The 16,290-nt window shown below is 38.6% G+C and overlaps 1 protein-coding gene across 23 annotated transcripts in view; it reads left to right on the forward strand.

Moving 5' to 3' along the window:
• Nucleotides 1–16,290, forward strand: part of PAM (peptidylglycine alpha-amidating monooxygenase) — a 308,314-nt gene that overhangs the window by 253,509 nt on the left and 38,515 nt on the right. For 16 of the 23 annotated variants that reach the window (XM_043913698.1, XM_043913701.1, XM_043913704.1 and 13 more), the window contains 2 exons: nt 2,308–2,628; nt 10,577–10,706. In XM_043913698.1, the coding sequence (XP_043769633.1) occupies nt 2,308–2,628; nt 10,577–10,706 (451 nt within the window). The remainder of the gene's footprint in view (nt 1–2,307; nt 2,629–10,576; nt 10,707–16,290) is intronic. The other 7 variants (XM_043913714.1, XM_043913716.1, XM_043913717.1 and 4 more) reach the window with 1 other exon arrangement.

Below are 16,290 nucleotides of genomic sequence, written 5' to 3' on the forward strand. Positions count from 1 at the left end.
CACTACCATGAAACGCAGACCAGACCCTGAGTAACAACAATACAGAGCAAGAGCAGAGAGCTGTAGCTACACATAGCAGCAGCCCCTACTCTAGCTGTCAAGGCAGGCTTCATGGATACAAGTGACGCCTGAGGAACATCTGAAGGTTGAGGCCCTGGGGAGAGAAAATGTCCTGGGAAGGAGAAACAGCATCTTCTTAGAGTTGACATTCAAGGAAGTAAAAGTCCAATATGGCTATAGTATAAACTGAAAATAGGAAAGAGAATATTGAGAGATGACACTGGGGTAGAGACCATCCAACTTCCTCCATTTATAGTCTATTCCATCCATTGTACTCAAGGTTAGATGGATTTCCTAAGTCAAGATCTTAACATGACTAAGAAAAATGGTTAGCCTTTCCAGATTTCATCTATTTCAGACACCAGCAGAGAAAAAGGTGGTGGGGGGAACACCTTCCTGGTTTATGTATACGCGTGTAAGAGATAGCCATCTAGTGGTCTCCTGCGTGTAATCTCTAGAAGTGAGTTGCTGCTCTGGAAGCAGTGTTCTCACAAGGCCAGTGCATTTGTGTGCAGCCAGGCCTATATAACATTGCTCACTTTTTGTTTTCCTGACCCAGTGATCATTGTAAACGACCACTCCAGAGGAACCAAGTGCTGTGCGTTTGGTATTTTATCACAGCTTCTAGATTTTTACTGACAAACCTGAATAACCATGCCTCGTTCTAAGCCTGTGTTCCTTCGTCAACGTTAGCCTAATGTCGTGGACTCAAGTTTTAAAATTGTGTTCTTTATCTGTCCCTGAAATCTTGTTTTTAGTCGCTATGTAAAATGTTTCATTGCACAATAGCATATTGAGCTATTTATATTTAGTGTGTGGGGCAGGTGAATTTCTAAGTAATAGATTTAATTCTCTTCTGTGAGGCAGAATGCCACTGTGGCCTACCACAATCAGGTGCATTGTGATTTACTTTGTTCATTTTACTGATATTGGTCCTAATACGTGGTAATTATTCTCTGATTGAAGATCTCACCTGGGAGAAGCTGCTTTCATGAGCAAGAATTGAAAGCCTACTTCAAATCATTAAACCAAGATTATTTGCAAATATGCACCGATATATTTTAATAATATATTCTTTAGTGGAATGTATCCTGCTTAAACCAGTTATTATTTTTGTTTCCTGATGATCATAAAAGATTTTATAAATGTTATCTGATCATGCTATAAATGTAATTAAAGCTTAAGCAAAAGGACTCCACAATCATAAGTTTCATTAACAGTACTTAATATAGGGTGAGGAAAAGGAAGAAGTGTGGGTTACCTTGGGATTTGGGTTAGAAAAGCAGATTTATGATTTCATTGGAAATATAAAGGTTTCCTATTCACACAGTTGACTGAATGGATTTGAAGCCATAATTGTAAATGATGAAGATTAAAATGCTTCATGAACCTTCCATAGTTGTATTTTGAATCTGTCATAATATTTTATAAATAATTTGTTTTCATGAAGCTATATTATCATAACCATATTTACTTCCTAGTACAGGAAGACATGAAATAACGTTGCAGTGATGAATCATTCCAATGATACTAGTTTGTTAAAAATCTCTTTTGCTAGAAACTGATTTAAAAATATTCTTTTGTCACAAAATTATTTTTCAGGAATTTGTTCATTTCTTGTTTAAAATGAACAACTGGAGCTACTTAGAGCAGCACAGCTAACAAAATGATAATAAAACTTTGGTTTTCCAGTTGCCAAGTGGATGTTATATTTTTTGTGTTTTATAGCACCTGCTCAGAAATATACATTTTATTTTTGTATATTGTACTTTAATAGGCTTTTAAAGACAACTTCAAAAAAAAAATAAAGACAACTTCAAAGGGTTTGCCTGTGAATACAGCTATTTTCTGATGTAACTGTTGATAATATTTTATTTTGAAAAACTGATGAATTCTTACTTCTAAATCAATCTAAGAGCCTTGTGAAAACCATTATTGAAACATGCCATGCAGTCACATATGCATGATTTTGTTTCTACTATTTGCTAATAGACATTATTTAGTGATATTGGCTGCTGAGATAACAGAAGGAAATGGGTGGTTTGTAAAATGAAATGTGAAGCATTATTATTTTTTCATTGTTCTGGAAAATCATTTTTTTTCCTCCCCATGCTTCAACATCTGAGAGCAACCTTCTCTCTCGCTTATTATCAGGAACCAAGAGCTGATATTTTTAAGGCACAACGTTTCGTAAATTTTGAAGTCTTATCAACTCCCCACCCCTTCTCTCTTCTCTTTTTTCCGCAGGTGATTTCTATTCACTACTTTCCAAGCTGCTAGGAGAAAGGGAAGATGTTGTTCATGTGCATAAATATAATCCGACAGAAAAGGCAGAATCAGAGTCTGACCTGGTAGCTGAGATTGCAAGCGTAGTCCAAAAGAAGGACCTTGGTCGATCTGATGCCAGAGAGAGCGCAGAACGTGAGCGGGGCAGTGCTGTTCTTGTCAGAGACAGAATCCACAAATTCCACAGGCTAGTGTCTACCTTGAGGCCCGCAGAGAGCAGAGTTCTGTCATTGCAGCAGCCCCCACCTGGTGAAGGCACCTGGGAACCAGAGCACACAGGAGGTGCGTTTAGGTGCTTCTCTTAAAGAATAAAATGTGACATACTACAGTCCACATTAGCAAAATCTGAAGGGAATAAAAATTAATGCGTGAGAAAATTCACCAGTGAAAATAACTCACCGTTAGAAAAACATAATTCTATTTGGATTATCAGATATCACTTTCGTACGAGTTTTGTTTTGGTCCAATCCTATATGCATTCCATTTCTGTTCAGTTGATGAGCCAGAATCTCCAGGACCCAAACTCTCTGGATCATATGGGGAAGGGTGGCATATGAAGTTCAGGATAACCAATACTTAACCAAATTAACATTGGGAATAAACCAAAAATTCAAACCTAATACATAAAGTTCCAGTGTGTGAAATGGTTATATACTACCTTCCTTTAAGGTAATTTAATTCCTCTCAGAGGAATCCTACGTTTCCAACATTCTCATCCGGTTGACTTATAAAATGTAACCTTTTTTATGACTTTGATTTCTTAAGTTCCATGATCAATTTATCATCTTAATTGGAAAGCTGAGTGGTTATATCTGAAGGGACCTCTGGCAAGTCAGTAACTATCAGATTCATCTTCTAACCAGGATTGGCTTCTATAATTGGAGGACAATACCTTATTCCCTTCAGGTTTCTGTACCAGCAAGCTATGGATCCCTCATCTTTGTCTTTAATTGTGTTGTGGCTTCTGTGATATTGATCGTGTTTCATGTTACTTGCTAATGTGGAAAGCCAGATCATACAGCATGTGGAGATAATCTCCAGAAAAGTAACGGGTGTGCGTGCATGGCAGCGGTCCCTGCGTGGGCTGGAATGGCACAGGCTGCCAGCTTGATGTTTTCAAATACAGCTTTGCAGGAAGCCATAAATTATTCAACACCCAACTGATTTTTATTTATAATTGAAAAACAAATTAGCATGCAGTGCCTCTTTCTCACACACAAGTTTCAACCATTGTCCATTAGGACTGGCCTAATAGTCTCTATGAGGTGTTAACTGGAACCCAGATTTTTACCTCTTCATATTTAAATAGGGTCAGCCCTGCTCTAACTCCTTCTAAATTTACCTAATAAAACTGTTTCTAAGGAGGTGGCCCCTGAACCTCCCCTTGCATCAGAATCACCTAGGATGGTTGTGAAAAATCTAGACTTCTGAATCCTACTGAAGAACAACTGAGTTGATATCTCTGAGCACAATGTCTAGGAATCTGCAGTTTATGATGCCCTTATCCATTTCATAGACAGACTGGATTGTCTGTCTGAACCTCTGTATTAAAGACAGTACATTGTAACCCGAACAATGCATAAATATAAAAGGGCTTCTTTGGTGAGAATACAGTTCTGTTCAAGTTCGAAATGTTAGCCTTACAGCATGCTTTATTCATGACTTATCTTTTCTAAATCTTTTTTACTGAAGTCACGTTGGTTTATAACATTATAAGTTTTATGTGTGCTGCCTTATATTTCTATCTCTGTGTACCCTACAGTGTGCCCACCACCAAAAATTTAGTTTCTAGTTGTCTATGACTTGCCTTTGTTACTCTTCAGTTTGAAATAATGTCATGATCATTTATAGACATCCTAAGTGTCAGTGTGAAAATCATAATTTGACTTAAGGAATTATATTCCTAAGACCTACTAAGTTTTTCTAAGAAAGAAATACTTAAAACACTCAAAATACAGTTACTGGCCAAGTCTCCATCTTCCTTTCGAGGTGGTAAAAATGGGAGTGCCCAGAAGAAAAATGTTTCTCCAAGACCTGGTTCAGGAAGTTTCCTTTCATTTTAAGTATGTGGGTGAATGTCACTGAAATAAAGCACTGAGTTAGAGAAACATACAATACAAATTCTAGTTACAGGAAGAAAATGTGCATGTATTTCCTTTCTGAAATGATTTATTTTAGTGTGATTTCACTACTCTGATTCCAAATTTTTATAAAATTAAATGCAAAATAGCAAAGCCCATATTTAGATAAGCTACTTATAAAAAATCTTTTCAATTTTCTTTCACTTTTTACTACAGCACAATGTAATATCTGACTTTAATTGAAGAAAACACTTAGTAAATGGTATAATAAGTTAACAATAATTATGATTAGAGCTGCTATTGTTAGTGTCATGTTGGACTAAGATTTCAAAACTTTAAACACCAAAGTAGTAGAACTAAATATTAATTATTTTAGCTTAAGCAGCATCCATGAGAGAATTTTCTTAGAATATGTAGGAAAGCTGCAAAAGTCGACACTCTAAGTTGATTAACAAAATGTAACTTAGCAGTGTTCTGTCATAATGAGAATTTGTGGCTCTTCAAATTACTGATCACTTACATTGATCTGCCTTGATGGTTTCCCATAATATATGATGTATAGTGTGACAGTGTGCAGCCTAGTAAATTGAGAAGCAAATATATTCCTTTTTACTCTTAGTATTACTTTGGTTCCTACCATTCGTTTGATGTCTGTATTAAGGCAGCATTAATAGAGAAGAAAGAAAATCATAGTCTCTTTTCTAGTTGCCTCATTGAAAAATAAATTTAAAACTACCGATAGCTAATCTCTTCCTGTTAAATTTGATGGGACTACTATATGCTAGCATATGGAACCCTGATTTGACATGTGCTGTACACCTTTGGTGGGCTTTCCTGTGGCTCAGAGGGTAAAGCGTCTGCCTGTAATGCAGGAGACCTGGGTTCGATCCCTGGGTCGGGAACATCCCCTAGAGAAGGAAATGGGAACCCACTCCAGTATTTTTGCCTGAAAAACTCCACGGACTGTCTCCTGAGGAGCCTGGTAGCCGACAGTCCATGGACTCGCAAAGAGTCGGACACGACTGAAAAGCGTCCGCGTGTACACCTTTGGACATCAGAAAATACGTAGACATTTGTGTGAGACCGCCCACAAGATGAGAGAATGTGCGGTCTTTAAATATTGTCATGGTGCATTTAAATTTTATTTAATTTCTATGGACAATTTTTTCTTGACTCAGAAGCCATACTTTTAACTTATTTCAGTCATATGCTGACTCTAGGTTCAAGTCTTATAGAATTCCCAGGGTGAAATGAAGCATTCACTAGGCTGAATTTTCATCTCTGGAGGAAAGGAGCATAATGAAAGCAAAAACCTATGATAAAATAATTTATTCAGGAAGAAACCCATTTATAGAAGCATAGAAAGGATGCATGCCATGTATCCGAAATGCCACAGTTCAGTCAACCAGCATTCAAACCCAGGCAGATTTGCTCAAAGTCTTGGTTTTTAATTACTTCATTACTCTGTCTCACAATAAAATAATAGACAGGCTGTTTTTTCCAACCTTCCCATCATCTTTTCTACAATTTTAATAACTCTTAGGTGTAGATTGCCTTTGGTCATACTTTCTCAATCAATATCCAAACAATTTGACTAAGGTTGAAGATTCACTTGCAGTTAAATTTTTAAAAGAAAAGGCAGTCTGCTAATACTTTTGAGCCCCTAATTATATCTTAACTCTCTTACTTCACTCCCACTAAACTAGACTTTATAATTAATTCTTGTTTTCTTTCGCACTTAAGTATAAATATTTCTCTTATAGTCTTAATTATAGTTATTGCTGGCACTTGATGAATAACAATCCCTGACCAAAATAAGGCATCTTTTCATCACTAAATGAGAATCTACTTGTGTAGAAAAAGCAACAATTTTATTTTATTCTTGTTGAAATCTACTGATTTCTCTAGGGTCTTCTCCTTAAGATTAAATATAAAGAGCTTTGTTAGAGTAAAGTTAAGTCATAGCCTAGGTTTGACATTGTATTTTTTCCTCAAATTTTTTCGTCTAATTCTGTTAGTCATGTGTACACAGATAAAGGAATGCCCTTTTAAATGCTTATTAATAGTTTCATATGAAAGCATTGATTGCTAACATTAATATTGGAAAGATACATTGTATTGGAAAGATACATTGTATTGGAAAGATACAATTCATTAATCTGCTTAGTGATTTATTGATAGTTTTAGTTTTAATGTTAAATTTTTTCTGAAAGTAACTTTTTAAAAATATGTGGTAGAATATGAGGCTGTACATTTACCTTTATTTATAATGAATGCAAGGATTCTTCTGAAATAGCCCTCTCATTTGACATCTGAATTTAGCGCAGCTGACACTTGGAGTTGGGAATGGCTTGCCCAAGGTCATATGTAAGAAATCTGTATTTAATTTTCAAATTAGGACTGTCAGTTTACAACATTAGTCATATATGCTAATGAATTTCTTCTTAAGTAAAATCTAAGAGGAATCTGAACTCGAATTTCTAACTTTTCCATGATTGAAAATGTCAAGTTTAACTTAGAACCCAAATACATTTTATCAGACAGTTTTTAATAAGGATTTGAAATATTTTTGAGGGTTAGAAAATAATCACCCTTGCTATTGATGATCAAAGTCAGGCCCAAGCCTATCATTCTTCTATAAATAGAGAAAATGACCTGGGATTCTGTCCGAGCATCCTACAATTCCCTTATAAAGATGGGCAGGACTTGTGAAAGTATAAATATTCATTCCATATGCATACACCACCAGTCCTCCATGACTGCTTTGATTCTTGATCACTTTGTCTTAAAGAGAACAGCCTTTAACTGCATAATCATGAAAAAAGGTGATGACACTGGAAGCAGAAACATCAGTTCACAGAGCTAGTGTTCACAGAAGAAAATGTGAACTCAGTTTTCCTTTAACTGTTTGGGAATTTGTAATTAACACAGAGACCTAGGTTTTCAGGTCCTGAAAGTTTTGAGGTCTTAGCTAGGTAATCTTAATGAATGTGCAGTGATATTTTTAATGAAATTTAAAGTAATTTAATATAATTTCTCTGAATGTTCTTGCCTTGTACAAGATTGTTCTTCTTTGCACTGACCCAGTACTGAAAGAGCCAAGTTTCTCACATTGTTAACCCTCATATATTTCCTCACATATCACCTTTACTGTTTTGAAAATTTACCAGAAGTGTATAAATGTGCCCTAGATAGTTATCCTGCTTTTTCATCTTGAAAGTTTCCAACCAAAAGGAATTCTTGTAAGTGACAGAATAGGTTGTTAACAACCTATCAGTCTGTGGTTTTTGCAGATTTTGAGAGTTGACCAATCTAAGGACAGTGATAATATGGGATTATTCACAGCCAGATTAAAGTCCTTTACACAGTATTTCGTGTATTTTATGAAATCCTCATTTGAACCCAGAATAGTATATTTAGGACAGTGCACATTTTCTATCAGAATTAGCATCTTTAAATCTTCATGAGCTCCTCACTTCCAGTCCTTGTTGGTAGACCACTGGATTAAAAAGTTCCAGGAAACATGACATTTGTTGATTGCCTTCAGTGAAAATAATTAGCCAATTAACATTTTTTAATTGAGTCTCTTCACGGTGTCTTCAGCACAATGCTAGGGGTAGAAAGAGGTAGTGCCGGTGAGCTGTAAGACGATAAGGGTGTTTAAATGCTAGTTGGCAACATGAGCAAGCAGGAAGTGGAGCAGAGTTCAGGTGAGTGCACTTATTAGGCCAGTGCCGTGGGCCAGGCCCTGAGCAAGACTCAGTGAGAAAACAGTGAACGAGACAGGATCTCTGCCCTCACAAAATTTCACCTAGTTGTAGTGGTGCTGGGCTCTGAGAAGCAGATGAAAGCAATTAAATATCTCTGTTGTTATGAGGTTCAAGGTTCAAGATCCAGAATCTTCAGGAGATGCTGATTACATGCAGAATGGCCACCAAAAGGACCAGCTGTAACAGAGATGAGAATGAATGAAGTACAGGCTGAGATTCATGCAATTTAAAATGATTTAAAATAGTTTCTTTGCGGAATCCATCTATATATCTCTAATTATCATTTGTAGACCCTGTTTCCTGAGCTCACCTTCAAAACCACACTTTTATCCATGCCACCCTGTGCTTGAAAGCCATCGGTGGCCCCACAGTTTGCTTCCTTTTCTCCTACTGTGACAAGTGTGATAGAAGATTAGTGCTATTCATCCAAGCAGTCCTATTCATAGCCACTGCTGTGTGAATTTAGGCATGCCAGCTGTCAGTCTGCCCCCTTCTCCCCAGCTCAGGAAGACAGCAAAATACACACAATTAAGAATGATACTCTCACTTGCTCTAGTATGTTTCAAAGGTAAATTATTCCCAGGCTCTGGGCTTTACTACTATTAATAAAGTACTTGCAGCATACCTCAGAATTAATCATAGTATAGATCAAGACACCACAGCATAGAAGTGCTCTCATTGATTGTTAAATCCATACTCATCCATGTGCTCAACAGTATATCTTCCAGTCTACACTAGGTCTTGGGGTCTGTTTAATCCTGCTTCTCACTTCCATACCCCCACCTGACATACACAGGTGTCTTCAAAGATATACAGATTACTTAAAGATATTGAAACACATTCTGTGGTTATAAACATCCTCACTTTCCATCTTTCTGACTACCCGCTTCTGTATTTGATAAACCTTTAAGTGAAAACACCTACCCTCTCCCAGACAAGCCTCAGAAAAGATGATGGGCCCTTTCCTGTTTTCCTGCACCACACTGAGTTATAAGTACTTGCTTTCTGTTTTTTGGGTTTTTTTTTTTTTTTCTCATTTTATCCTATGAGTCCCTCCAGGCCCCCAACCATGCCGTATTTGTGTTCCCAGAATCTAGCATAATACCTTACATAGACAGTACACTTAGGGGATATTTGTGGAAGATGTATCAGCAAAGGTTATAGGCAAAACTGTTTTAGTCATCGTATTGATTGTGATATATTTTGCTAATTTTTATTTAAAAAAATTAAACCTACAAAGGTAAGAACATTTGGAGTGGAAATGTACTATGTCCTTTTTCTGTAGTTAAGAGAATTACCTTAAAGTGTTTATTCTCACACTGGCATCCTCTCAAGTTTTCAGAAGCTGATTATACGAGCCCTGGGTGTCCCTTTCTTCCGCCAATCTTGAATGTTCATCTTTGAGAATCACTGCATGTTGCCACATCCTCCAGTGTACAGGCAGGAGAAAGGGACTCAAATTGCTTTTTTACTTCTCAGCATCTCTCCTGAAGCATTTCAGAGAGAAGGAAATGTTGACATTGATACAGAGGATTTCACAGTATCTTCATAGCTTTATCCTGTTAGTAGAGCTTTTCTGTACCTCACACCTCTTTACTCATGAGCATTTTTATAAAAGGGATCAGCACAATTGAACCTAGATATTCTCTTAAGTATAAATGCATTCTGAACAGAAGTGAGCATAATTGGTAAATCATTCAGTCATAGAGTGTCTGTTATATTTTCCTTTCTCATGTTAGGAAACAGTGAAATATAAGCCGTGAAAAAGTATCTCTCCATTCCCATTGTTATAGGAACACTGAGGCTGGGCAGAATGAAGTTGGCATCTTATATAGTTCCTTCTACAAGGGATTAGCAATGATGGTTTATTATAGGGTCTAATGTATATTGAACACCCACAGTTTACACAGAAGTTAGATGAGAGAGACAGCTGCTCGCGCGCGCGCGCGCGCACACACACACACACACACAGGCTTATTGCCCAAGAATGCTATTCATGTACAATATTTAAAGGCTTTGCATTAAAATGATATTACCCATATTACCATATTTTCCAAGATACTAATTTAAAGTAAGTCTTGAAGAAGGTAGTCACAAATTTGCTCCTTAATGACTGAAGGATAAGCTGGTTTTATAAGGCATCTTATCAACAGGAAAAGAGCATTTAGTCCCCAAATAAGGTCACAGTTACTTATTTATTCACAGCCCAGGAGGCTACACCTTGGCATGCGCATGTGGTATATGTTATGTAGAGCATGCTTGTTTTTTTGTTATTTTTGTCATCTAGTGACATTACTGCATGAACTTCTTACAATCATTGTGAATCTTCATGGAGTTATACTTTCTTTTTTACACTAAATGTATGGGTTTCTCTTTTAGATTTCCATGTAGAAGAGGCACTGGATTGGCCTGGAGTATACTTGTTACCAGGCCAGGTTTCTGGGGTGGCTCTGGACCCTCAGAATAATCTAGTGATTTTCCACCGAGGTGACCATGTCTGGGATGGAAAGTAAGTAATCATTTTTCCTTCGAGAAGTAAATGAAATTAAAAATAGCATATGTCGCTTTCCATTAAACTAAGAATAATGGTGGGAGTACTATCAAGGTTCTTTTTGAACATAATTTTTGTGAACACAACGTGTTCTTGTAGCATATGATTGTGATTCACAGGAAAGAGGAGGTCTTCTGCATTTGAAAACGATTAAGATAGTTTTACAGGCTAGTTTATGGAAGCAAGGCAAGAAGTCTGTGATTCTGCCCAGTTCCCTGGTGGCTCAGATGGTAAAGCGTCTGTCTGCAATGCAAGAGACCTGGGTTCGATCCCTGGGTTGGGAAGATCCCCTGGAGAAGGAAGTGGCAACCCACTCCAGTACTGTTGCCTGGAAAATCCCATGAATGGTGGGGCCTGGTGGGCTACAGTCCGTGGGGTCACAAAGAGTCAGAGATGACTGAGCGACTTCACTTTCACTTTCTACCTACTTAGCATTTTGCTCTCTCCTCCTTGAAGCCACCTCCACACTCCTAAGGAGAGAAATATTAAAGAAATTAGGACAGTACGTGGCTGAGGCATTTCAAGACTTCAGAAGAAGTGTATCATGATAAATGATCAACTCAGAAAAGTTACTGGTTGACTGCAGTAAAACACTCATTATCTCCATGTCCTGGGCATTGAGCCGTATTAAGTCCGCTGGACTCTCGCTTCCCCTCAGGCTGCTCCGTGGCGGTGCCTTCCGGGGAATTCTGTGGTTGGAGCCGTGTGGCCACCGTATGTATAGAAATAGTTAGTACCTTGCCCTCACATGTTCATGTAGATCATTTCTATTACACAAATGCACTCTTTTCATGAGCACTGGAGACTTAACAAGGATAACGCCAAGACTCATGCTCCTGCTTTTCCCTTGGGGTTTCTCTTTCCAACCTTTTATTCTGTCTTCCAGTATCTTATAGGGATTTTTGGTTTTAAAAAACGCTAACATTTATTGAGTCGTTTGCTGTGCCTTTGTGACTGTTCTAAATGTTTGCATGAATTACCTCCCAGCAGTTAGGCACGGGTAATGTCATCATGAGTCACATTTTACAGGTGAAAAAGTCAAGAGAAGACAAGTGTTTTGCCCCACATCTCACAGTTAGCCCAGCAGTCAGGCAGGCTTCAGTTGTTGTCCGTCTGACTCAGAGTTGGCCCACTTACCCACTTACCTACTTACTTCCTTTTAGAGGATTGTGAACACATTTATGCGATTGTATTTTTCAAAGCTGGCTCCAAAGTTTATCAGGTTATCTTAATTCTCCTGAGTATTGAATATCCATTTATTCATTTGTTTTATCACAAATTTTCATATGAAGGTGAATTTTTAAATATCTTATGAATTAAGTATAATGAATCTTCTTCTTCTTTCAAGTGTACAACTCTAGGGTTTCATTTGGAAAACTGAGGATCCACACATACAGTTCAACTGTTTTTTCCCTCCATTTTCAGAGATGCTGATTAAACTTAGGCTAAACCTGTGCTGTCACATACACATGTATGTAGTTTTCTTGGTGCAGTTGAAAATGAAATTCAGCCAGCATTTTAGAGTAGATTGATTGATAGCTTTGATACTGTTTAATTATCCTTTGCAATTGTCACGCTTGAGAATGGAATCTAAGAGAGAGATCACTTCAGAGTTCAAAGCCATCAAGCTCAGCATCCCTGTTTCTACATCTCTGTTACATCATCTTAGTCATTATTGAACATCTAATGATATTTTAACAAGTGCTTTCAAAAGCAAACTACTACTCTTCACTGTAGCATATTCTTCATTTTAATGAATATTACTACATTTTCTGCATGGATTTCTGGCCACATTTTATCAGACGAGAAAATTACAGCATCATTTTCTTCCATTGATACTGTTTCAGCTGGCTAAAGCTAAATTGGACAGAGTCCAATTTTCCATTTTAATGCGATATTCATTCCAAGTAAACAGCAGAGGCTGGAATAGTTTAATAGGGGGAAAAAAGGGATCAGTACAGGCCAGCCTGGGGTAAATGACCCAAGACTGAAACAAGAGCCACATAAGAATATTTTCTGGGACATACATGGCAGTCCCAGCAGAAGACCTGATTTTTCTGGCTTCACGCTTTCATCTAGATAACCTGCCAGTATCATGTGTAAATAGATTCCAGTTCCGTCGCCAAAGCCCTGGTGCGTTCACCCTGATAAATGGCTCTGACAAAGCGGTCTTGTTAAAAATTTAAGACTTCAGAGCAGGGGTGCTAATTTACACCATTAAGTCTGTTTCTTCTTTCTCCTTCTTCTTTATTGTTCAAGTGTAAGAATATTTGTCATCCGTCTCCTTTTGCCTCTCTTGTATTTCCTGTTGGCCTCTAGCAGCCTTTGCCATTCATGGAAATTCTCTTCGGGCACTCCAGTCTCTGCTTTAAACACTGTCTGCTTTGTTCCTCACAAAGAGACTTAGAAGTGGATTACTCTGCTAGTAGTTTTGTAGGTAAATAGATTCAGATATGCTGATCCTGGTCGTTGAACACTTGTGCATGTCCATCCTTCCTATATGCGCAAGTGAATTAAAGAAAATAGGCAAAGTAACTTTGTTCTTGCTCATTGAATATCCAAAGATTATACAAAGAAAAAGACAGCACTTCCCTGAGGAATTTCTTACGTGCTGGTGAGAGACAATGAAAATTTTAAAATGGGGAGGAAGTTGCATCCTTATTGCTACCACTGTTTGTTTAGAAAGATGAGAAATTCTGTATTAATTTTCCTCAGAATCCCATCCTGATTCTTCTCATGTTCACAAAAGTGTAAGTTTCATAAGGCCAGTCAGTCAGTTCAGTTGCTCAGTCATGTCCAACTCTTTGCGACCCATGGACTGCAGCACGCCAGGCTTCCCTGTCCATCACCAGCTCCCGGAGTTTACTCAAAATCATGTCTACTGAGTCGGTGATGCCATCTAACCATCTCATCCTCTGTCGTTCCCTTCTCCTCCTGCCCCCAATCCTTCCCACCATCAGAGTCTTTTCAAATGAGTCAGTTCTTCGCATCAAGTGGCCAAAGTATTGGAGTTTCAGCTTCAGCATCAGTCCTTCCAATGAATATTCAGGACTGATTTCCTTTAGAATGGACTGGTTGGATCTCCTTCCAGTTCATTGAACTCTCAAGAGTCTTCTCCAACACCACAGTTCAAAGCATCAATTTTTCAGCACTCAGCTTTCTTTATAGTCCAACTCTCACATCCATACATGACTCCTGGAAAAACCATAGCTTTGACTAGATGGACCTTTGTTGGCAAAGTAATGTCTCTGCTTTTTAATATGCTGTCTAGTTTGGTCATAGCTTTTCTTCCAAGGAGCAAGCGTCTTTTAATTTCATGGCTGCAGTCACCATCTGCAGTGGTTTTGAAGCCCAGGAAAATAAAGTCTGTCACTGTTTCCCCATCTGTTTGCCATGAAGTGATAGGACTGGATGCCATGATCATAGTTTTCTGAATGTTGAGCTTTAAGCCAGCTTTTTCACTCTCCTCTTTCAACTTCATCAAGAGGCTCTTTAGTTCTTCCTCACTTTGTGCCATAAGGGTGGTGTCATCTGCATATCTAAGGTGATTGATATTTCTCCCAGCAGTCTTGATTCCAGCTTGTGCTTCATCCAGCCCAGCATTTCTCATGATGTACTCTGCATATAATTTAAATAAGCACGGTGACAATATACAGCCTTGGTGTACCCCTTTCCCGATTTGGAACCAGTCTGTTGTTCCATGTCCAGTTCTAACTGTTGCTTCCTGACCTGCATACAGATTTCTCAAGGGAAAGGTCAGGTGGTCTGGTATTCCCATCTCTTTCAGAATTTTCCACAGTTTATTGTGATCCACACAGTCCAAGGCTTTGGCGTAGTCAATAAAGCAGAAGTAGATGTTTTTCTGGAACTCTCTTGCTTTTTCGATGATCAATGGTCATCTGCATTAAATTCACCCATTTCCATCCATTTTAGCTCACTGATTCCTAGGATGTCTATGTTTATTCTTACCATCTCCTGCTTGACCATGCCAAGTTTCCCTTGATTCATGGACCTAACATTCCAGTTCCTATACAGTACTGTTCTGTGCAGCACTGGATTTTACTTTCATCGCCAGACACATCCACAACTGAACATCATATCCATTTCGGCCCAGCTGCTTCATTCATTCTGGGGCTATTGGTAATTCTCCTCCACTCTTCCCCAGTAGCATATTGGACACCTTCAGGCCTGCGGGACTCATCTTTTGGTGTCATATATCTTTTTGGCCTTTTATGCTGTTGGTGAGGTTCTCACAGCAAGTATACTGGGGTAGTTTGCCATTCCATCCTCCCGAAGGAGGAGTTATTAGGAGTTATTATTAGTTAGTAATAATCCCTAATTAATACTCCGTACTCAAAGCTCTTTTGATATCACATCAATTCTCTTTGCTTCCCTGGTGGCTCAGCTGGTAAAGAATCTGCCTGCAATGCGGGAGACCTGGGTTGGGAAGATCCCCTGGAGAAGGGAAAGGCTACCCACTCCACTCTTCTGGCCTGGAGAATTCCTTGGACTCCATGGGGTCACAAAGAGTCGGACACGACTGTGAAGCTTTCAGTTTCAGTTCTCTTTATGAGTACTGTTCCTCATCAATACTGGCAGTACTGTTACTGCCCAACAGGCTTGACCAGCCCTTACTCTTCTACTTAATTATGCTAAGTAGGCATGGCAACAAAAATCATAATAACAGTGATGATGATGGTGGTGGTGATAAAGATGACTGTTACCCCCTTTCTCAGTTTGATTTCCGTTTTCCTCCTTGTCAGCCCCTTACTTCAGTATGGCTGCTTGGTGTAGGTATGCTAGTCACTCAGCTGTGTGCAGCTCTTTGCAACCTCTTGAATTATAGCCCACCAGGCTTCTCTGTTCTTGGGATTCTCCAGGCAAGAATACTAGAATGAGTTGCCATTCCCTCCTCCAGGGCATCTTCCCAACCCAGGGATCTAACCCTAGTCTCCTGCATTGCAGGAGAATTGTTTACTGTCTGAGTCATCGGGTAAGCCCATGGCTACCTTAAGACACTTCTTCTAGCTGAAAGGAAATGCCGGTTACCAACAGGGTGTAATGAAACTTTAAAGAGCCTCTTGTCTGCCCTAATGTTAGGGCAGCATGACAGCTAGGGCTCTTTAAAGTTTAAATGCCTCCGGCAGGAGCTGGGTAGCTCCTGCCTTAGTAATAGTTGTTCTTGGGTGTGTGTCTTAAAATCACCACCATGGTCAGAGGCTTGCTTCCCAGCCTCTCTTTTATTTATCTCAGGTATTGCTTCCCAGCCTCTCTTTTATTTATCTCAGGTATAGTTGAGGTTCTCCTCTACAGGCCTCATGTCCCATACCCTCTTCAGTGAATCATGGGTTTTATCCCTTATTTTTAGGCGCTAGAAGGTATTTCTATTATACCATGTGTCATTCTTCACTTGGAAGGGATTTTGAAAGTTGTATCACTTGGAATTCCTTCTGTAACCAATGAAGGAGAAAACCCAACACACACTAGCTTAGAAAAAGAAGAAATTTATTAGTTTGTATAAAGAAAAACTTTCAGGGTGTGG

Source organism: Cervus elaphus, chromosome 9 (genome assembly GCF_910594005.1).
Source record: "Cervus elaphus chromosome 9, mCerEla1.1, whole genome shotgun sequence".
NCBI classification, from domain to species: Eukaryota; Metazoa; Chordata; class Mammalia; order Artiodactyla; family Cervidae; genus Cervus; species Cervus elaphus.